Source organism: Dromaius novaehollandiae, chromosome 21 (assembly GCF_036370855.1).
Source record: "Dromaius novaehollandiae isolate bDroNov1 chromosome 21, bDroNov1.hap1, whole genome shotgun sequence".
In the NCBI taxonomy this organism is placed as follows: Eukaryota; Metazoa; Chordata; class Aves; order Casuariiformes; family Dromaiidae; genus Dromaius; species Dromaius novaehollandiae.
In genome coordinates, this window is record NC_088118.1 from 10,845,699 (window position 1) to 10,870,759 (window position 25,061).

Consider the following 25,061-nt stretch of genomic DNA (forward strand, 5'->3'; position numbering starts at 1 on the left):
ACTTATCTGAATGAGAGATGGAGAATCTGCTTCCTCTAGACAAACATAACTCTTTCTAAAACAACTGGCAGTTTGTCTCCTGAGGGCCATCACTGTTGTCATTTCACGTAATATTCATATTCACTTTCCACTTTCCTAGTTGTTTCAGCAGAGGTGATCATCTGCCAAACTCAAACTGACTGTTTTTTTGCCTTGAAGAATTTCTTGTCTTGAAGTTAATGAACATCTACATCGTGCAGCAAATTTGGTTTTCAGATGGATTTGAGAACAGGCTGTAGGTTGCTGATTATGCATTAGTTCTTAGATGTCTAGTATATTGCCTTAAGATCAAAATGAACTCTACAGAGAAGGAATTGTTTTAATTTATACATGCCTATTGTAACCACTACATTTTTTTCATTTGTATATCTATATAACCGAAACATAAATTTTGAGGATGGAGTCTTCATAATAATTTCAAAATAAAGACTCGATTTTTCATATCTTTATTTAAGAATTTTTAATTTTTTAATCAAATTATGTATACGATGAGATAACAAGATCTTCTCTTCACTGTCGGTCATGTTTATATTCTTGGATAAATTTCCACTCTTTTAAAAAATTAGCTTCTTCAGAAATAAAGTATTATCTTGCAAAAAAGAAAATCTCCCAGAATTCCTTGGATATAACTGAACTAAAATATTTTTACAGTAAATACAATTATAAGTGGAAACAGCATAATAACAGCTTATAGAAAGCACTTTGTAATCACATCTGTTTGCTGTTTTATTTATATATGGTAACATCTAGAGGGCAATAATTCAGACTCCATCAGCTGCAATAAAAATGCATGCATTTTTAGCCCTTAATTATCCCCTAGAGCCAGCCATGATTACAGAATAATTGACAAATCTTACACTGGTAATGACTCGAAGAGTTGTTTCCCCTTGAGTTATCTATTCTGTAATATTTACGGCACCTACCATATCTTTATCCATTTTCCATAAGGGCAATCTAAAATCTAGTTTCGCTAAATCTGCCAAGTTTTGTCCTGATACTGTTGCATAAAACAGGAACCCCAATAAAACACTTCTTAGGCAGAGCAGACCTCAATACAGATATTATAGATATTCTAGTCTCAGCATTAAGCTGCAACTTCACCATAAACTCACTGGCTTTATTCAGGAATGATCTTGATCCAGAAAGATTCACATATTGTAAAGTGGGTGGATAAGAATTCTGTTACAGAGTGTATAATTAACTAACCAGACTGACATAAAAACAACAGGAAGAAATTTTTGAAATGAATGGAGTAAACACAGGCAGTAGATCCATGCTTATGCCTTATAAACACAAATTACACATTCTTCAGTTCAGTCTCAATTATAGGTCAGTGCCTGCTGCAGCCATTCCCAAGCATCTGCTTTTTGAACTTTCACAGCCCAAGCTATTTAAATTCTGAGAACATCATCTCAGTCTATTTGTCTCTATAAACTACAGAAAAGATGCACTTCTAGGGCCAGTGAAGATTCTGGGGAAGAAAGTGTGCAGATGTCATGTATATTTTACTTCTACTTAAAACAGGAAAACATGAGAATATACAGCATCTGATGACACAAAAAAATGACTTTGCTAAATCTGATATGAAACCTAATTATCTCTTTTCCAAGGCCTTTGTGGATATTAAATCTATGATAGGAAGTGTCATAAGTTATGACCTATAAGTCATAGGCGTATTTACCTAAAAGACATTTCGATTACTATCATTAGGTCTAAATGTAAAAGCGTTTCAGCACATCACCAATTTCTGTATATAAAACTCTCCTGCATACAGCTACAGCTATGCACACCATGCCAAACATATGTGACAATGTTTCACTCCATCATGAACAGGCGCTGGGTTTTGTATCTGTACATGCATATCTCTGTGTACATGTAGAACCTCTCATCAATTCATAGTGACAAACCATGCAAATGAAATTATATGCACAACTGAAAACAGAAAAAGTTGAAAATGCGCCCATTACAGTCAAACAAGAATAAGCCTATGAGCTTTTTCCAGCATGGAAGATGTTAAATAACACTTCTTCTTGGAGAGGACAGAAGATATCATACAGCCTTTTAGAAAATGGCTTGTTCCTCATCATGGAGCTAGAAAACTCCCTGGTCTACACATCACAGCTGAGTTTTCTAGCCCATTTCTGTTACTGTGGTAAGCAACTCTGTTCTTGATATCTGTTCTTACTGGGAAGCATCTACATTTTTGAAAGCACCATCTGAGAAACTGTTTAAGCAGAGTATAAATAGAACACTACTCGCTATAGTAGCTTCTCTGAAATTACAAAATCCGTACTTGATCTGTACTTTTCTTGAATTTTGCTCATTGGTAGCTGTATTTTGTTTATTCTTTTGAAAGTTAGAAACTGTATTTGCCCCCTTATGATCTCTTATACACAAAGAAATAGAGTAAAAATTGTATTAGATGTTTTTATAAGCAGTTATATATTATGGATAAGGTCATTACAACTAACTATATGACTTGTACATCATCTACTTCGTGTACACTACAGTATGGCATTGTCAATAGCATAGCATCAGAGAAACATGTCTGAAATAAAACATAATGGCAAACATTTAAAGATCAGGCAAGATAACAGTATTAATATTTTTGTAGTAGAACAGTCCATTTCTTATATTTCACTTAATGTAGTAAAAAAAAAAATCAGTGGGGATAATAAGAGCAGCATAATTAAATATCACTAAAAGTAGTGTAAGGCTTCTTGTGGGGATTTATGTTTGAAGCTACAAAGTTACTCGTGCTTGGACATGCAATACAGAACCAGTTTCAGGATGCAACATGGGCCAGGGCCTCCCCAGGGCTGGTACTGGCAAGGGCTGCTGGTGGGACAGGGCTGGGCTTGGCCTGGCTGCTGGGGCCCGTCCCCCTGCTCTGAGGGAGCAAGGTCCTGGTGACAGCTGGGGCAGCCCCAGCCAGCTTGTGGCTCGAGATCCAGGTTTGAATTCTAAACGGAAACTGCCAATTTCCTTTCTTTTATTTTTTTTTTAATTCCCTGATATAAAACATCTGTGGTGTGATTACAGATCAGGAAAACTGGTCAATGGGTTTTGGGATTTATGCATTCTGTCATTGACATTGTACACCTAAGTGCATCTGATTACTGGGATGACGTAACACCATGACCAAAGGGGTCACCTTTGTTCCTTTTTTTTGAAAAGCCATTGTTTCTACAAATATGTTGCACAGAAACACTGTAGAGTGTAGTAGATAGTGACAAATAAGATGGTAAAAATGCTAACAAACATTTATCCTGACTTGCCTGTTCTTAGTAGAATATGATAAATGAGTATGCTGAATATGATAAATGAAGTAGTTTATTCTCAATTAGTATCATGTAGATAGATAATTTTAATTATATCAAAAATTTTCCTTCCAAAATAGGTCTGAACATCATAATTGAAATTCATGAAGTTAAAGACACATGAATATTTGGTGTGCTATTTATTTACTTTTTTGTTTTGTTTTGTTTTTCACTATAATTGGATTCTAGTAACTGAATAAGATTTTAGTTCCTCAACATATAAACATGAATATTCTTTTGCAGAAAGAAAAAAAGAAACTTTTTCCAGATGTGTTCTCTCATTTTAAGAAAAGTACTATTAATTTGCCATTTATAAATGTTAGAAGTTTATAGGAATCACTGGGTTTAGAATTTCAGTCTAGAGAAAGAGACTGTTATTAATTGCTTCTGTTCACAAATAAGGTTCAAAGAGTAAGTACTTCACAAAGGTATGCTGGTGGTACACATAAAAAATCAGATTTGCTTTTGCTTCTGCTGAAGAAATCAGGAGACTGACCACTTTCTGATCAAGAATTAAGAAAGCTATTTAGCTGCAAATGTATTTTAATTCTACATTTTGTTCTTTGTGATGTATTTAAAGCAATGGCTCTCTGAAGGGAGAAAGAAAGCATAAAAAAGTTTCATGTGGTATTTATGGGTCACTTTTAGGAGCTGAGAATTTTCCAGTTCATTTCTGCTCCCTTCTTTTAAATTAATTTTTAGTGTTTTACAGTGGTATTAGGTAAGTCATCTGTTATGAAATACGATTCTAGTTTTTAGCTATGGAAATAATCAAAGCAGGATGTTGTCACTTATTCAAACTGTACATTTAGGATTGGATTCTCTGTAATAGTTCAATCCCTAGCCTGTATGTAAAATTCACAACTTTAGCATCGGTGGTGTATTTCATGATGTGACTATCTTTAAGAAAACAGAGTAACTACCAAGTCATTACACCTGGAAAAATGCCTCAGAATAAATGTAAGATATGAAATTTTCACTATAACCAACCAGAAAAGAATCTGAACACAACAACTTAAAAAAGTAACACAAATGTTCTCTATTAAGAATTTATTGAGATATCCAGATATGGTAGGATTTTCAGAGGACCTTGAAAAAGGTTAGATATCTAAAGCTTACTGAAACATAGTGGCATCTATGGCTTTAACTGTTTTTGAAATCTCAGCTGACTACTCTACTTGGTAGGAAAAAATAAACCCAGACATAACAAACAGGTTTCCATCTACAGTTAAATCCTCCCCCAAAGTATATATATATGTGTATATATTTTTACCGGTGGAGTGCTGAAAATGTAGAAGGATGAACCCTTCAGTGCCAGAAACTTGAATTTGTAGAGCTGAGATGAATCAGTTCCTTCAAGTTTCTCATTTACCCATCCCATATGTATGACCTGCAAAACAAAGTCATTGAAAATTAAAGCTCATTTTTCTAGCGAGGCATAAGACAGACCTGAATAGGTCAAATCTTTCCACAGGGAAGAGTGTCTTATATTTGGATGCATCATTCCCTGCTTCTAAACTGCCCTTCCATTGCCATCACACTCTTAACCTTTTAACCATTCCAGTGTGTCAAAAGTCCTTGAAGAGACATAATCCATATTGAACAGGTTTTCTGAATCCTGATTCTATTCCAGGCAGCAAAGTTGTATCCATGCTGGTATGCTGTGTGCCAGCCATGGAGGAAAGGGGAAATTTAATATGTAAAAATTAAGCATAGTTATTATCGTAAAATTAGGTGTTCTAATATGATTAATTCAACCATATTAGAAGGTTCCAAAGATAATCTCCTTTTAAAAAGTCACCTACATATGTTTCAGCAGACTCTCATTTTAGCCAGCAGAAAAGCTGGGTGTACTAAAATAGTACAGCCAGTACTCTAGATTCTACTTTACCTTTAGGACAGTAAAAAGCTGGACAACCTAGAACCTCTGTGACACATACCTCTTAAGAGAGACTCTGAATAAGTCACAAGATTTATCTGAAAAAAACTTTCTGTACGCTCACCTTTGTTGTTGCTAATAAAGTGCCTTTGTCACATTGATTCTTTCTTTATATACCTTTTTTGGATTAACTTTATCACATAAGAAGGATATGTGCTTTATGTTGTAGTAAAATTAAATGTCAGTTTCACTCATCACATAACTTTGCTCTAACAGTATTATAATATGTCCCTTTACATTATAGATTACATTTTCTGATCAGCTGCAGACATATATTTTGGGCTTGTGCTCTAAGTGTTTTACTAAAATGGAAATGTACTATTACTATTTTTATTGTAGCCACATGATGCTGTGACCAGACTACTTGTGGTAGGTCAGAATCAAAAGTCTTGGTTTCAAGTATATCCTTTTCCACACTGCAAACAGATTTTTATAACTATTAGCACCTATAAACTCAGTGATAATCTGCCTTGGTATGATGGAATCTCTTTCAACCCCAGACCAAAAAACCCAAAATTATACAAAAACATATTCACTGGACTAGATTTTGGGGGGACTGTGAAACCTTTTTGGAGAGTATGGTCTTTCTATTAACTGATTGCAACTTTGTAATATCGCTCATTTAATTTCTTATAGAAACAAGTATATGGATCATCATGAGGTCATTTATTTGTTCTATTTCTTCAAAGACTACAGAAAAAAAGAGCAATACTTCAGTTACACTTTGAATACACTGGACAGCTTATTACTCTGCTTGACTGAAATGAGTAGCCAAATTAAAAAGTCCAATTCCAGAAACACAGGATCTAAATCAAAAAACCCAAATAATATAACATCATCAAAGCAAACAGTCTTAGAACCCTGAAATTTTTTTTTGTTTTTTTGGATGATTGATTTAATGATAATTGCCAAGAAATGTCAAAACTGATTAACAGCTTTTTCGGTTTCCATTTTTTTTAAAGTCACTACTTAGCTTCAGATTGTCAACATAGTTTCTTGAATGAGGAAGCAATTTTTGTGCCTAGCAGTAGAAATAAGAAAAAATGCTTTGCTGATTTCTATCTTACAAAAGAAAATAAAAACTCACCCAGAAAAACTAGCTAGTATGTTATAGTTCAATGTGAATTTAAAGAAAAGAATCCCCCTTCAAAAGCTTTGAAAGCCTTTCAAATCACAAGGTTATGGTTTCTATATTTACACTATGAGACTCTTACCTAAGTATTAAAGGCGCCAGTAAAAAAAAAAAAAAAAAAAAAAAATCTATTGGCAATTCTTGCCTTTTCTAAAAGGTATCTATTCTTACATCATCTTGGTCCATTCTTTTTTTAATGAAAATGTGAAAAAAATCAACAAGGAGCCATTGGTAGATTGATCTAAAAGTCAAAGAAGAATACCCCTGTAGAAAATTTACTGAATGTATGAAGTCTCAGTACATACATATATTTAGGGAAAGAAATATAATATGGCTAGAAGACACGAAAAGTTTTAGTGGTTGTTTGGTTTAGAGTTTTCGTATATTTATGAGAAAGCAATATTTGAGCTGATTCAAATGCAGATTGCTCAAATGAGATACTGTCTACAAGAAGAAATAAAGTTAAGCTACGTGTTTGAAGAATGATTGCTACTGGAAGATTTGGAGTGAGCTCAGTGGGTTTAGAGCTGCATTACTGTTATTTGAATTAACTGAGGATAATAAAAGGGGAAACTAGAAAGTAAGTGCTAACGAGTATAAAAGAGAAAGAGGAGAGGCAAATGCAAACCAGAGAGACAAGGGAAAGGACTTTCAGGAGGAGAAAGACACCAATATTGTAAGATGGAAAATAATGAAACAAAATAAACATGAAATTAAAATGAAAAGAACAAAAGAGAAGACACTATACAGGCATGCGAAGAAGGAAAAATCAGGGAGAAAAATAAAGCTGAGAGAAAAAAAAGCCATAAAGAAAAGAGCATAACAAATTTATAATCAACTATAAAGACAAAAAATGCCTAAAAAGTAAAGAAAGAAAATAGAAGAATTTTATCAGAATCAGTGTTTAATTAACATATGTAAGTAAAATTACGCATCTTTTATAAAAAATATGAAAAAAAGATCTAACATTTGTTTACTTTCTTTCCATCTCTCCTTCTTGTTGACTGGTTTATTTAATGGTCATTTAGGCCATATGAATGGGTAGAAGAATAATTATTCAGTTCAACAGAAGTCTGTATGGAAAAAAAAACCAACCAAATATTGGCACTCAATAATAAGCTGCTTGTGGTTGATAAGTATGCTAGGGAGATTTTGACTAGACCAAAACCTTCCATTTGAAATTTTAAGGAGTGCTGATTTGGCATAACACTACAAACTACCCCATTTTCAGCACTGCTTTTAGCACTCCTTTCTTGATCAATCTCAGACTGCTATTTGAAACTGCATGGAAAAGTACCCATTCACCATTGCTGTGTTATTAATTTCCTAAAGTGTTTCAATATACTTTACAAAAGTTCCTGTAGGAACAAAAGGAGCAATGGCACTCATTATGGGGTGATAATATGTCACTAACAAAATGTAATCCGATGATAGCAGATGAGTGAACATTCTTATTTGCACTTACTGTTTTGCTATAGGAATAGAGCATCTAGATGACTGGAAACGTAACATCTGTTACATTTAATAAAGTTATCTGTACATTTTGTGTGTAGTGCTGTTAGTTAAATAGCTATGAAAAGTAAATGAAGCAAAACACTGAAGGGGAAAATAGTTAAAGAAAATCAAGTAGATCTCTGACATATGAAAGGTCAGAACAGATGCGATAGAATGCTCATTTAGTTAAAGAAGGAGAAGAATCTACAATATAAACCAGCTTTGACTGCAAGTCAAAAACTAATGTTGTATCATAAAGCATCATGGAACAATGCAAATATAAGAAAGCTAAGAGAAGTATATATTGCTTTAATTTTAGCTTTAGTTCTTTTTCTGGTCTTTTCCAAAGCAAGTGGCAGACTTTATATTCTAACTAGTACTTGGTGGGGGGGGGGGAGAGAGGGACTAATAGATTTTTCTGTATCTTTGTGACCTGCAGGCCTCTCACATACATAATTATCATGAAAATAATAAATTTTCAAAAAAAAAAAATCGGCCTGCCAGAAGATCTGATGCATTACATTGATGTTTTCCATTGTATTTAACTTAATACATTTCTGTCAGAATGACATATTTAACATTTATTTAAAATAACATGTTTTAGGGATGAAACTACAGAGGAATTTAGAAATGACGATACCCTATTTTTACATGCTTCAACCCCAGAGGGAATTTTTTAAGTCCAAGCTAGGCACAACTTGAACACCACAAAAAGCAACATGTCCACATTAACAGATAGGAAACCATGAAGATGGGTATGCATCTGACTTCATTCATTTTCCCAGGAGCTGGCTGCCTATGTCAAATTTGGATTCAGAGTCCTTTGGGTAGTGACTACTGTTTCCATTACAGGGCTGCTGGTAAAATTGGGGATGATGTCACCCACTTTTTTTCATAATAACCTACTGGTTATTTCATAATAGCCTTCTCTTTCAAGATAGGAACTAAAACCTAAAGCTTTCTCTTGAGAACAGCTATCAATAAGTTGCCTTTGAAAAAATCCTTTTCTGAATGCAGCAGGAAGTGATACACCTGTGTTTGCCTTTTATACAATAGCTCAGTGTAATGCCAAACCTACTGGCCAAAGTTTGAATTCTGTGGCACAGTTGCCCGCTATGTGATATGAGCGCCTGATGAGTAGTGTACATGTAGGTCAGTGTCCATGGCTAAATATCAGATATATTTCGCCGGAGTAGGTGTGACTAAAATTAACGAAGGGTGCACACCTGTACTAAAGTCAAGACTATCCAGCTCTCAGCTTCTTGTCCAGAAATGGTATGTGAAAACAGTTATTACAGCCCATATTGCTCTCTTTGATGACATCTGGGAGCCTTTCAGAAAAAAAGATCCAAACAGAATCATAGAATAATTTAGGTTGACAGAGACCTCTGGAGCTCATCTTGTCCAACCTCCTGCTTGAAGCAGTACCAATGTAGATCAGGTTACTCAGGGACTTATCCAAATGAGTTTTTAGTATCAACACAAATAATATAACATAACATAATATGCATTTTTTTGAGTATCTGTCAAAGATGAAGATTCCACAACCTGTCTGGGTAATTTGCTCCGGTGTTTGACCAAATTACCAAAAGTTCCAATATTTGAACATATTCAGATGTTCTTCTTTTGGGATACCATATGTGGTGTAATGATTAGTGAGCTGGGCAGTTGTTCCTCTTCTCTCTCCCAAAGCAGCATTCATATCTCAACAGCTGATGGTCAAGCCTTATTTAACTATTGTGATTCTTGTTCTTCCCTATTAGTAGATGCCCTGTTCTTCTACATATTCTTGTATTTTTTTAAAAAATCAGTGGGACTACTTGTGCAGCAGGAACCCAATCCAAGTAACAGTGGAGAACTCAGGTCCTTAGTTACTCTTTTCTTAAATTTCTGTTTAGCTTTTTATCAAAATTACAACCACCGTAAAGTGAGCTTAAAAAACAACTCCTCACCTAATAAGGACTCAAATTGTTTCTTCTGCTGTTCTGGAAAATATAAAAAAAAATCAATCTATAGCTGCTGCAAAAAGATCCTCAAAAATAAAATTCAGTCTGAAAATTTACTCCCAGCTTCCTTCTGCATGTTATCCCCTAATCAATCACATGGTAATTCTGCTTAAAAATGCGTCAACATAATTTTAACTGGAGAATCATCCTGAAGGAGAAGGACTGATCTTATAGTGTGAATCCAGTGAAATCACTGTTCTATAAAACTGAGTAGAAAAGCAATTAGTTCTAAAAGCTGTGAAGAGGAGCTCCCTGTGCAGAAGACTATATCTTCCAGATTCTTTCTCACAATCATAAAGCAGAAATAAACAAATCAAATTGAGAGATAAAATAGAACTAGAAAACTACAGAAAATGGCAATACGGATGTCCAGACATAAAGACAGGAAATCTATACAGTACGTCAGCACTCAGCCTGGAGAGCAGAAATTGAAAAGAGAGTAGGGAGAGGTCAGAATGGTATGGAAACAGAGAATAAAGAACAATTGTTAACAATTTTTTATATTCTAGGAGCTTATGGAAGCTCGATGAAATTATCAGGAAGACAGCTTTAATCAGAGAACATGATTTTTCACAAAAAACAGAATTACATTGTTCCAGTCACTGTCAGAGTATCTGTAAACCCAGCTGACAGCTGGAAGCTATGGTCAACATATTAGGGTAAGAAATGCTGTTTAAATACTGTGTTTCATATACTTAGTTCTTCAATAGGAACTATTGGTCAGTCTTTGAGACAGAATTCTTTAGTCTGACCCATTCTAGAGTTTCTAGAATCAAATGTTTCGAAGTCTTCCAACTTTAAAAGAGTAAGCTAATACAAGCTATTTCACTAACACAAATATGTTCCATTCTAAAGAGAGAAAAGTGGAACATACAAACACCATGACACACTGTGAAATGTGTTAGTTTTAGAGGGCACAGTGAGATTTTTGAAATATGTTCAGAAATGCAACAAGGATAATCAGAATATATTGATTTGTTCCATCAAGTTTGACAAATTTCTTAACCTTATTATCTACAGTTTCTCCATCTTCAAAATTGGTATAATAGTAATATTACATCACAGAGGAATTACATTATAACTATCTGACTAGAGGTTCAACTGTTTATGTGCTTTGAAGTGTTTATTTGTTCCAATAACTTTTATTTTATAAGTGAAAGTGTTGAGGTCCCAGAAAAATCTCTGAAACAGATCAAGAGAATTTCATTAAGAATTGCATAACTGACCTTCCATATAAATAAAGTAAGAACAATTACAAAGGAATATCTCAATTCTATCTTTAAGTGGTTGCATTATGTTCAAAGGAGTTTACTCTTGCTCTGTTTCCAGATGTGTGAGTCCTAAAACTATAGTCTGCAAGAATCTAACTTTTGAAGACTAACTTTTGAAGTTTGGAGAAACTAAATTTATCATGTATATGATATAATTGTAAAATGTTTTTCTCTAATTTATGAAAATGAAAAAAGAGAAATTGATCTTGTAAGAGTATGTGCAGTGTATGAATCTGCAGCATGAAGCCAGAGTTCATGGCATGCCTGAGACAGCAGTTCTACTATGAAGAACAGTGGGAAAAGCCCTCATATTTGAAAACTTATTCACAATTAGGTTCATATAATCATCAAAAACAGAGACGAAAAGAGGCTTCTCAGAAATTGTTTAAAACCCGCTCTGAAATGCAGGACCCATGATACATATTTTATTTTTAAAAGATGTTTTCTTAACCTCTTAAGGACCTCCAGTAATGGAGACTCTATAATTTCTTCCAACAATCTATTCCAGCACTTTATCAGCTTTACCAGAGATGAAGAAGTCTATTCCTCATGTCTAACATAAGTCATCTGTGCTATAATTACAATTCAAGACATTTTTTGCCCTCTCCATTAAAGTCTCAAATTGCTTCACCCTCAAGAGTAGAGGAAATAGAAACTCCTTCAATCCATAACTGGAGCAAAAATTCCATGAATCATAACATGTAGTTTGTGTAGCATCATTCCTTGCTTCTTTCCACATGTCATTCTCTGATCAACCACATAAGAACATTTATTTTCTTCCATTCTGCAAGATCAGGTTACCATTTCTGAAGACTTCTTTCATACCTCCCTGTCTTCTCTTCTTTAATTTACACAACTCCATTTCTTTCAATCTTTCCACAGAGACCATGGAAAGCCTTTCGTCAAAATCTTTTCTGCAGCACAGTGCACAAAATTAGCTGGAACACTTTGCACTTATGTTTTGCAAGGTTCTCTCACCTATACATAGGCCAGAATGCTTGCCTCTTTATCAAAAGTCACAAAGGAGACATTGTAGTTATGGTATGCAGCTCTGGCCTGAGGTTAAACAAACAAGGTAACAATGTAAGAAACTGCTGGACATTGCACATAATGTACAGGAAAAAGTGGTTGGCCAACTCCAGTCTAGCACTGCTGAACTAATAAAACATTAACGGGATAAACTGGCAGGCTAAATATATGACAGGGAAGCATCAGGAAGTCCCCTTGGGTTAAGAATATCAGAAGAAAGAGAGGTGCTGGCTTTTTGAGGATGTTGAGGATCAGTGACTAAGGCCAAAATAACCAAAAAAGAATATAAAAATGAGAAAAACAGGGATGATGAAAGATTAAAAAGTCTGTGGGTTGCTTATTTGGAGGGAGAAAAAGAGAGAAAAGGGAATTTAAGGTCAACCATGTGACTGGGACTTTTGAAAGGTCCCTGCTAATCAGCCCTGTGCCTGACTACCACAGCCTGATATAATAATAAACCTCTTGTTTTTCTGATGACACCATGTGTGTCCAACTGGCTTCTGTGGTCAGTAGCACTACGATGACCTCCCTAATGCTAGCAAGGGGACAGAGGCTGGACTGAACTGCCCAACAGAGTTTATGTCCCCAAATACTTTTTGGAAGAATGAGTTGTTCCTACAACCTCTCACAAATATTTGTTGATTATTCTTGCTTACGTGCTGGACCATAACTGGCTTCCATCCTGTTTTTCAGACTCATTCTTCAATACATCAAGATCATTCTTATGTCTAATGCTGACTTTTACAGCTTCATGTCTACAAAACTAGTACACATACTTTTGCTAATGCATCGTAGGGAAAATATTCAAGTGAATTGGATCTGGGAGATACCTTTTCAGGACTCCATCAATATATCATTTAGTTTTAAAAGTGAACCATTTACACCTATTCTTGGATTATCCAACAAAGTTTGTACCAGGAAATCTGGACAAAATTTGTTTAGAATACTCTCATGTCAAGAAGTGTCAAAAGCTTTACTGAAGTCAAGATACGTCAGCAACTACTTCTCACCCATCCACAAGATGTGTTATCCTACCACAGAAGGAAATTAGATTAGATATTAACTACTTATTCTTGACAAATCCTTCATGGCTGCCACTCATCTGCTTGTTATCTTTCATCCGTATACAAATGTTCTGCTTATTTATTTCAGATTTCTTTCAAGGGTTTGAAGTTAATTGACTAGTCTCTAATTCTCCAGTTTCTCTTTCTTTTCAGTAACAGGCACTGTGTTTACCCTTTCCCAGTCTTTTGATCTGTCAGCTGGCAGTCACAAATCCTCTGAGATATCTTGATAACAGCTCTGAGATTACTTTGACCATTGTTTCACATCACAAGGCATTGAAAGCATAAATACCACCAAAATTTTCCTTCATTTTGTAATCTGAGATCTTGCCATATTTTTCTAGTATTACTTGCAATAACCATCTGTTGCAGTTGACCTTTTTATTGAAGGCTGATCTCTGATAAACTGAGTAATGGCAAATATTTTCCTTTGTCATCTCCCTGCTATTAATGAATTCACAGCATAATTTTTTGTTACCTATATATCTCTTGCTGGTTACATCTTAATCTGTGTCCTGGCCTTTCAGGTACATGCTCTTCTTTTATAATCACTGTATCTAGAATTTAATTTCTGTATGATTTCCTCTAGCGGTCAATGAAAAGCTCATGATTTAGGCAAGCAAGTGACTCTGTTTACTGAAGATATATGTCAGAAGAAAAACAAAAGAATGATTCAAACCCCACTTAATTCAATTAGTATGTTACTGTGCCCTTTGTAGGCCTTGACTCAGGTTGCAAAGGTCAGTGAACAGTTCTGGAATAGTATTGTCAGCAAATTCAAAAGCATGTTATGAATTGGTGATACTGTAGCAGAAACACAAATGTAAAACTTTGGTATAACATCGTGGAAGATTCACAGTTGCGGGGCTGCAGATGAGAATACCTGTGCACTACCATGCACAAGTCTGGTAACGGACACAACTAAAGCAAGGCTCCAAATTCATGAAATTCCTCTCATGTTCTAAATCACTGATTGTTATAAATACTGAAATCCATACAATCACTACAAAAGAGCAAATGGAATATACATATGCAAACAATTACAGGGAGAGAGTTCACCTTTTCCTCCAGCTGCAAAAAATCAAAACAAACAAGGAAAGAGACATTGCAGGAAACACTGAAAATCTGTTTTATAGCATATAAAGTAAAATTATACATAGTGTTTATCAAGATCCGATGAACATTTTCTTCATACTGAGAAGAAAAGGTATTGCTTCAGTGGGGGATGGGAAATGCTCATATAGTCTTAGAAAGCCAACAACTCTGCAAGTTTTTTTTTCTGTACAGAGGGAATCACCTAATTTACTGTTTCATAAAAAAATATGCAGCAATCCAGTGGTGCATATCTTTTTGAAAATTGAGTCACAAATCTAACTGCTTACAGATAAGAGAATTAAGTGCTTCCAAGTCTCTAGAGCACTGCAACAAATTATATCAAGCAGAATCAAAAGTTATAGTGTTTGGAAAATGGCAGCTCTCCACACTCAATAAAATATTGTACAACCTAGCTCAATCTCCCTGTCTTCTTGCAGAGCACCAATCTGCTCTAAAAGTACCCAGTGCTTAGGTGCCTCATGCTTCCAATCCTCTGAGGTCTACACAGGTTACGTATAGTGTCAGGGCTTCAGCAGTGGTACTTCTTTATATACACCTGTCAAATTTTTATAATTAGTCCTTGACAGAGACTAACTAGCATGACATGGTCTGGGATAACTAGTACTCTTCAAAAAATTCCCAAGAACAGTTTGGGATTTAAGCACTGGCAAAAATGAAATTCCAATAGTTTAAATGCCTCCCAGTTTAAATGCCTCCTTTGGAGGGAGAAGAGACATTAATAGTATGAACGTAGTGAGACTGTGCCAATTAGCTTGTTGACCTGGTACTGTTTAATTTAACATTATAAATATAGTCATAATAATTACAACTGTTGCTACCACTACCTCTAGGAACCTCTTCCTAACTTTGGATCTTATATGCAGGACAAAATGCAAACTCTTTGTTTAATGTCTTCTTTGGGCAAAGAGACCCAGAAATACAGCTGTTTTAGATCTGAGAACCATTAGTTGCATCCCTTCCCTCTACAGTTTTCTTAGCTATATGCCCTTGGAATTCATCTTGTTCTGGATTTCCAGAATAATATTTCCAGTTAAACCAGTCAAGGACAATATGAAAGAAAAGCGAGAAACCCAGGTTTAGTGAACTAATTTTGCATTTGTTGATGCCAAATCCTAGTTTGTTACAGAGCTATGAAAAACAGAATCTGAATGGAACCTGTCCTGATCTGATTTCACCCCTTTTCGAAAGATTGGTTTGGATTCTGAAGGCAATGAAGAAAACTCATGGCAACTGACACGATAATGAAACTCAAAGGCTCTATCTAATTCTTCAGGAATGTCCATACTCAACAGGAAGGATAAATCTGCAACTATCACAAAATTTACTTAAGGAAGCTCTTCAAACCACCTCCAGTCTCTCAAACTTCTCTTTTCTCTGTCTTTTAAATCAATTATATTAACAAGAGCAGTTCAGGTTTGTACACACATTATGTAAGTGACATCAGTCTTGCCTTAAATTTTCCATTCCAGAAATTTACGTTCTAATTGCATCTTTCCTTCCTTTCATATTCTGAAGGTAAAAAGGGTAATGGATTTGTACTGCTTAACATTAGACACCTACCTTAGATAGTAAGTTAAGAGGCTACTGGGGTCTTCTTAGGACCCCAGTACAGTCAAAGCAGAAGGAGAGGCTATATATATAAACCGTATAAAGGATTATTTAAAATACTGATTGATATTAATTTCCACATTTGAATGACGCTCTGGAAAAGAATATTTTTCTGCCCTGACTAAATGGATAGTTTATAGACACTAGCCTGTTAACCTGGGAAATCAAATTAAGCATCTAATGTTGGGTCGTATGACTGTCCTCAATATTTATTTACAAATTCAGGAAGCATACTTCTTCCTTTTTTTGAAGTATCATATTACATGCACAAAAATTGAGATGAATAAAGTTTAAAAGAATAGAGTCAATCATTTGCAGTTATCCATTAATACCAAAAAGCTCATTCTTGTACCATCTTCATTCGCCTTCTAACTCTCAGCAGCTTGAACCAAAGTCTTTAAATCCAACTCTACAAGCTGTCTGTATCAACAAAGACTGCTTCTAATGTTCCTGTACTTAGTTTAAGAAAGAGCTTCTTAAAAGCAGACATTTTAATGTCCATTAGTACTTCTGTCTTTAATAAAATAGAAGTTGGAATTCCCTTTCGAGCTTTTCATGTGAATGCTACAGTATAGCAGATTTGGCATTTCTTTGATTTCAGTACTCCTGCAGCTCCAAAAAAGTGACAGACCCAAGAACATTAAATAAATTTTGGAACATATTATTAATTACATTAGTAGTTATACCATACTGCAGGTAGGTAAGCAGGTTACAGGCAGCAATTCTCATTTATCATTATTTTTCATTTCTTTAACTTACAGATAATTAAATGTATCATTAAATTTAAAATGGGATTCAGATGTTACGAAAATAGTTACTAAAATATTTGTAGTAGGGAGTTCATCCAACAACATATATCCAAATTCAATATCTTTCCTCCTACCATTTATAATCACCTGTTTTTCATATCAGTTTGATTAATAATGAGAAGGAATAATTAAATGCTCCCTTCCTACATAGGTATTCATTTTGTTTTAGGGATAATTTTTGGGTATCTACTACGCACAGAATTAAAGTTTATAGTAGTTCTTCAGGTGTACTTTTTTTTTTCCAAAATGCAGGCACAAGTATAACAAAATAAAGCAGTTTCCTGGGTAAGAAAATGTAAATGGTTAGATATTTTTAATGACTTCTAGAACAGTCTACAAATGTCCAACTACGTTTTTTAGATAAGATGACAAAATGGTGACATATGAAAGAATATACAAGCTGTCTAATTAATAACAAATATTTTAAACATTTATTTGATGTCCATACAAAATACTTCTAGACTCAGTCTTTTAATTCTGTAGTAAATTTCTACAATAAATTTCTATAGTAAAGCAGTAAGTAGCAAAAGACAACCTGGCTAATTTTCACTTTTTTAATCTGCAAACACAGCATTCTTGGAAACAGACAAGGATTGGGCTCTTTTTTCCTGAGTTCAGCACCAGATTGATGCAAGGATAGCAAATAAGTGTGAAGCTCATTAGTTTTATGATATAAAATTCAATTTATTTCCCAGAATTATAGAATTAGCCTGGAAAAAGAAAAAGAAAATTTACAAAGTAAATGGAAAAAAAAAAAAAAAACCAACTTTGCAATCCCACAGTAAGTAAGAAGGCTTTCCAGTGTAGTAAATTCATTGGGTCTTTTTGACTAGCTAGAGGTGCAGCAATATTGCATCAGGCTCCCTAAGCTCCAAAAGCCCTAGACAAATGGTCACTGCAAACATGTATTCTGCACAGCATGACACATCCAAAGGATACTATTTGCAATATATTCCTGAGCTATCTATGCATAATAATGTGATGTAGATATAAAGTCACACCAATTTGTCAGACTCGCTGAAGCTATAGGCATGCAAGCATAAAGTATGTTTTCCAAGACATATTTGTAAGTTACACTGTCTCCCTCTTTCACTTATATCATGGCTCCATCTAATCCAGTGATATAGCCTTCTTTTTTAATCTTCCTTTATTTTTATTTTTTAATAAACAAGTGCAATTGGGGATTCTACTAGTTACTGTTGATTAGTGAGAATCTGCTGTGTAAACTATGACATCTCAAAATTTAAAACAGATTTTGCAAATGTGGTTTTAGAATTTGCAAACTGACTAAATGTCTGTATGTAGGCTCTACAAATTTTGCAACTTAAAGCAATGAGAAGAATTAGAAAAATTAATAATTTTTGTTCTGGCATGATGAATACATTTCATTAATACAATTAAAGTCTTACCTGGTCTGAGGGAGAACAGCATTTATTTGTCATTTTCATCTATAGAACAGAGATTGAAAAATACTCAGTTATTAATATTCTGATGCTAAAAGTTACTATGAGGCAATTAGCACTGACATAGTTAATGCACACTGGTATTAGTACTTCAAAATTATAAGAAATTTTTATATTTTCAGTGCAGAAATACTAGATTATAATTATCCTAAGCCTAGAAAACAAAGGACTCAAAAGACAGGAAACCTTTCATCACAGTTTTCAGGAAATCCTTCATAAAGAACTGGCTGTATGAATTTACTTTGCCACTGTGAAAATATTATACTGTACTATAGATATCTCTTTTAGATCTCAGTTAACAATTGTTTAAGCAGATCTGTAAATTAGGCATGTGCTCAAGTATTTTGTGAAATGAAGGACGCAGCATATAAAACAGATTAAGGGAATTGTTTAGGATTTCCTTTTGTTCAATATAAAGTAACATATCTTCCTTTTTGCTCACAGTTTAGTCAATGAAGAGGTGTGCTGATTTTGGCTTTTCTTTGACAGTCATAATTGGCATAGGTGACTGCTGAACAAACCTTGACAAACCCTTCTTTAAAGTGAAACACTTCTTAATGCGAAATATTAGTAACAGTGAACTAAAGATATGGGATTTAGACATGAAAAGATTGAATGACTACAAGAAAAGACTCCCCTATATCTAGGGATAGAACCTGCAAACAGTCACACAGCTGATGAGTCCTTCCAAACAATCTTATCATCACAAAGCTTTTCCCCTCATTTTATAAAAAAATGAAAAGCTTGTGATAACAGACCAAAAGCTACAATTGCACACAGGAAAAGATACAGTCACTGGAAAAGAGCAGAAGAAATCCAAGGCTATTACCAGTATCCTAGCAAGAGCAAGAGATTTGCAAGACGAAATCTGTGGATAAACCTCAAAGGCAGAGCATGACAGTAAGAGGCCAACAGGCCTTCCATTATTCCAACAACACCAGCCTCAGCTCTTGTTGGGCTTGGTCTGGATCTGTCTTGGTATGTCTGGAGCTGTGTTACAGCTTGTTTAGCTATAACAATTATCTAAAGAGCATGAGACTCATTTTTTTTGAGAAAAGTGCAGTTGTGGGGTGTAATGTTATATATATACATATGCAGATATTTGTAACTAATTGATAGCAATAACAAGTGCTTATTCTGTATGGAACCACCCTAAACAAAATGACCCTAGAATAAAACGCAACACAGAGGAATACAGGATGATAGCAAGGGCCTTGAATGTACACATGGAGGATGACACAAAGGCCCCAGGGCTATAAGAACTTGTCAGTCATAGGCCATAGGGGATCGTTCCCCCCCACTCAGCTTTGCAACCCACTTGAACTGAATTGTGCATTTGAACCGTGCAGGTGTGCCAACTGAGGCCCTGCGTGATGAGGTGGCCAAAGCTGACCTGCCGGCTGCCTGGGGCAGCTGCCAGGCCTGGCTATCACCCTGGCAAGGCATCTGATGGTGTGCAGGGAGGGTCCGCCAGCCCCTTGGAGGGGTCATGCTACCCCAGAGGAGGAGTGGGGCCACCACAACAGAGGCAGGCCACAGACATCTGCACCATAGCTCAGGCAAAGACCAAGGATGAGCATTCCCAACATGCAGCTTCCAAGCAAAAGGGGAGCCTCCAGCAAGGCTTCTCCCAGCTCTCTCCCACAGCTCTTCTCACAGCAGCCTCATCCCCGGCTGCATGTCAGCACTGGCCTTGAGCACATGCAGCCAAATCCCTGGGATGGGGCGGGGGGTGGCAGAGGTTGTTGGCCACTCTCAGGGCCTTGACAGTAACAAACTGGCGGGAACCCAAGAAACCTTATCTGTAACCTGCGTGCTACAAATTAGTGAAAAGCCCGGTGTTACAGAAGGAAGCAGTCCTCACCAGTCTGATTTGGGGGATTGGTAGCAGGCTTAATCTTGGGCATTTGAGAAGACATAACAAAAAGGTATCTTAAATACTTTAACATCACCAGGAATACCATCACCCCCTGCCTATCTTCAGCTCCAGCAATTCTCCAGTGCTTTAGAGAAAAATATACACAAGAAGTAACTACTCAGAAACCAAGCCACGCACACAGAAAATACTATTTCCCTGCAGGTGACCACAGACACACTAAATTATGAGATCACTATAATATAATACAGTGCAAATAAACAGAATAAGCAGTGATCCTGTCTCCTTTCACCTTGTTTTCCAGTTAAATCAAACTATTTTAAGTTCTCTTTATAAAAGGAAGAAATTCTGTTAACTGACTTTCTACCTTACTATGTTCAGATGTGCCTGTGAAAATGTGTGTGAGACTGGCCATGCAGATTCTCTGGAGAATGAGAGAAGAGTAATGTGAAGAGCATCATCACAAACAGCATCGCTTCCAGTTATTAAGGGCAATATGGAAGGATGCTTTGGATTCCACAGCTATTCACCACATAGGCTTAACTCATTCTTTATTCAAAGCAGGGATGGTTGCAGCCCTGATGTAAGCGGGGCAAGGGGAAAGATCTCCTTCTACATCACATTGTGCCCCTATGTCACTGGACTGAGCAGAGGGAAGTATGCACTCTCCATACTGCACAGCACCATGTGTTCCCTACATCCCTCCACAGCTGGTGCATTGTGGCAGGAATACAAATGGAATTTGCTACACCTTGTTGGGAATGTATGTGTTTTAAACACTGTAGTACAGTAATGGGTGTTTGGAAGAGCAGGGAAGCTAAAACCAAAAATCTGGATCTGCAAAGAGTGCGGTGGCTGAGTCAGACAACTAGAACTGTTAAACAATCATAATTACTATACTGTGTTTAAATGAATGCATAGGAATCTGCAGGGGGCAGGAAGAGAATGGGGCTGCCATGACTCAGCTCCCAGGCTGGGATTTACCTCACTTAGCTTTGGCAATTCAAAAAAAAAAAAAAAAAGTTATACATTTAATATATCAATATTCTCTTTCTAATCAGCAGAGACATATGAGGATCTTGACAGCTGTCTCTTTCTCTTTTCGCACAGCAAGAGGATCCTATTTGATTGGCTAAATTTAGCTGACATGATTCCTACCCTTACTGACTACCCTTTACAGTCTCAGTGGTTTGATCTGATGTACTTCCAAATAGGAATTCCTGCACTGAAAAACAAAAAGAAGTGGCAGAAAAGATACATTCTCTTGTGCTACTACCCCTAGACAGCAATAGAATGGTTTGTATAATCACTGAGCAATAAGATTTGTATACCGCTTCCTACAGGTTATGGACAAATAATGGATTTTGTTTTGATCTACATGCACCTCACATATTGGTTTGTAAAGAAAGAAAGGCCTACTCCTCTTTCTTTTTTATATGAATGTTCAAAGCTCGTATTTCATAAGCCTCTCTCTAATCAAACTGAAATTTCACTCCACTGTTGTAGATATACATGTACATGTAAGCATAAGAGAAAATGTTTAAGTCCTACAACACATGGAAATTAAATCCACTGTCAAAAGCATATATATGATTTAAGATTAATATCCTTGTTTTGAAGCCAAATTTTAAGTTTCTATCATCCTCCAATGAGCTGCTGGAATGATTTAAAAAGATCATAAATAATGGTTAAAGTGGAACAACTGCATCTTTTTATTCCTTATCTGCTTATGAACTGTTCATTTATTAAATTCGTTATTAAATTTGAAAAACACAACACCTTGAGAACACACTGCAAAAAAGAGAAAACCTTGAGAGATCTATAAATATAAGAAATAAGTTTCTATGATGCAAATGAATCGGCAACATCAACTTCAGGTGTTTCTACCTATCATGTCTATATTAATGTTTGGTGTTATGTATGAAAGAAAATAATTAAAGCCCATGACAAAAGCTAAAAACGTTTTATAGATAGCTATCTGAATGGTGCACAACAGAGGGGGGATTCTAAATTATTCCAAAGAATTGTCTCCTAAAAACATCTCCTGCACAGCGCTGTCACTTCCCTGCAAAGAACCCTCTAACTAAACAAACCAAACAGTAGCAGCGAGAAGCACATGCAGATCAAGTTGCTGCCTATGCTTTTTGATTCATTATGGCAGCTTCACTGCCAGCTTCTGTTCCTTTTCTTCCCTCAGTGTCTTTAACTGTACCTCCTTTTGTGAGAAAAGGGTTGTAAGAAGAAATAGATGGGAGGTGCTTACTCTCTGTTTTCTTCCTCCTCCAAAAGGTAAATGTGAAGATCTTGGAACACACTGAGGAGACTAAGGATTGAATCATAAAGGAAGAGGATAGGGAAGTTTCCCTTTGGTAGAAAAGTATGCAAAAAACAAGGGTATGGACAGAATGGTGAATAGTGGGGGGCATGGATCTTTAGAAAAAAATCTGTATTGCTTGTAAAGATGACAGTTACTGGCAGGTTTTCCTAACTCAGCATACAAGGGAAATATCAGGAAGGCAGGCTGAAAAGACACGCTTACATCTTTCTCCATGTTGCCATATTCGCTGTGCTTTTCTGTCTTATAAGAACTAACTGTCTCCAGGCTAATACCAGAATCATTATTTCTCATCTACAGAGTAACACTTTCTAGCTATGCTAACATTCAGTGGTAGCATCCTTAGGCAGTGACAACTCCTCACATCTTCACTATTGAAAGACAACTCCTCCCTTTCACTTGATCCCCTGAGAGCTTGCCTTTGCATAGAAGTTAGATGTTTCAGTACTTCAAAAGAGTAGTCTGACATTAGCAGAAGTGTCAGATTGTGGCAGAATTATTTTTGTATTGCCTACATTAGGACTGTCTTCTGGCATCAGCAGGGGATCTGGCAGAGAGCTGCCAACTGCTGAAAGGGCAAAGTGGCAAAGCATTACGATGCAGGAAAGACAGCGTGCATTGTAAGAGATCAATTCACCTCCATCAGGATCTCTTTAAGAACTAAAAGTCCAAAATAGATGATTCGAATGGTATGCAAACATGTACAACAAAGAATGTATACAGAAGAGGCACAGATAGGCACAGGTAAAGCAAGAATGACTAAGGTGCAGGAAGAGTTGCTAAAATCAAGAAGCATAAACATCATAGACATAGAAAATCTGAAAATATATAGAAGTAAAAGTGAGCAATGGAAAATACAGCAGAAAAACTTAATAATGGTCAGGTGAAAAGGCTGAAATTCTTGATGCCAACAGTCTTAGTAACAAGGTCCACTGTGATCACGTATCTAACAGAATTCATTTATCTACAGACATGACAGCATAGGACAGAACAGGAAATGAATAGGTTAAATATTTGGAGAAGCCAATGAACTCAGTGTTGGCATGTACTCATGAAATTAACCCTTGAGAAGTTAGGAAATTACCTGAACTCTAAACCCTAACCCTAACCCTAATCTCTGAATCCTGATTATCTTCAGAGACTCCTGGAGAATGGTTGAAATTTTACAGGACTAAAGAAGGGCAAATACAGGAAAAATAGTCTGAAGAATTACAGATACATAGCCTAACTTTGACTTCAATAAGATGATCATAGAAAAATACTGACCATTTGTGAGATGATAATAATGTAATAAAAAGCATTCTGAATAGATTTTCAAGAAGTCTACTGTAAAGGCCTTGCCCTAGGCACTGTGGATTTGAAATAGTCCCTTGGCCCTCCCAGTCAGGGAGCCTTCCTTTACTGCAAACTTTTACTGAAATTGCATTCCAGCCTCACATTCTGATCTTTTTGCAAAAGGTTTTGCAATAAAATGGTTTCTCACTGACTTTTACATCTGTTGTTCTGATGATTAGTAATTAGTTAAAATACTACTGTGGCCAGACCCTATTCAGTTGTTCCAAAGGCTGCACCTCTGTCACAGCCTGTTAAGCACTAAATCCAAGTAAAGATTTTACCCACTTCTAATATGATCTGTGTAGAGATTACTCTCTGCCTGGCTTAGAACACGTGAATTTATCACTGCTGTTAACAAAGCTTGATCAAACCCCTACTAAAGAGGAAGACACAAGATGCAGTATTTTCTTTACAGAATTCTATATTATGATAGATAACTGAAAAATGAAGATTAGTAAAAATACTCAGCAGATAAAATATTCTTGTAGACAGGTCATAACACAGTGAGGATACTATGTCAAGACACCTGCTACCACATACATTGCATTTCAAAGAAACAGACCAGAACCCTACCAGTAATAAAATATATTAATAAATACTTTGCTTGTACAGCCACTTTTACTGTCATATTCAGCTACATACTTGGAGTGACTTTAACTCATGGGATTTTTTTAGAAAGCAAAAGAATTGTGATTAGGAACTAGGAAGTGGAATTGCTCTAAAAATATTAAAGTGAACTTCTTTCCACTATTCACACAGCAGGCAATTATGAACATTCTTGAATAATGTATATTATTTCCCTAGAATTATCAAATAGAAACAATAATCTCTAAATTAGGTAATTTACTAAATAGTGCCTAGAAGGGAATATTTATAAAGGATATATCATAAGCAAATTTACTGATTTTGTCAAAGACCTCCTTAAATAATTTCAGACTAAAAAAAAAGAATTAATTTAATAGAACTACCATGATCAAATATCTACCATGATCAAGTAACTTTTGAAGACCAAAAAAGTCAAATTATTATGTAGTTTGATCAAAGACTGCTTAAACCTGATACAAATCCTACCCAATATAATCTGAATAACTAAGCATCGATTAACCTGGAGTACAAATTAAAGATATTTATCCTACCAGATCTTGGTTTATAGAAGATGCTTCAGTCTTAACACATCTAAAGAACAAGATTAAAAATCTGCCCAGGTAATTCTCTCAGAGCAAAC

General features: G+C 35.6%; 1 protein-coding gene across 1 annotated transcript in view; it reads right to left on the reverse strand.

Annotated features, from left to right (window-relative positions):
- The window catches only part of LOC135330444 (gamma-2-syntrophin-like), a 127,688-nt gene that overhangs the window by 12,998 nt on the left and 89,629 nt on the right, over positions 1-25,061 (reverse strand). The window contains exons 8-9 of the mRNA XM_064524091.1: positions 18,237-18,275; positions 4,633-4,749 (exon numbers count right to left, since the gene is read on the reverse strand). Of these exons, the coding sequence (XP_064380161.1) occupies positions 4,633-4,749; positions 18,237-18,275 (156 nt within the window). The remainder of the gene's footprint in view (positions 1-4,632; positions 4,750-18,236; positions 18,276-25,061) is intronic.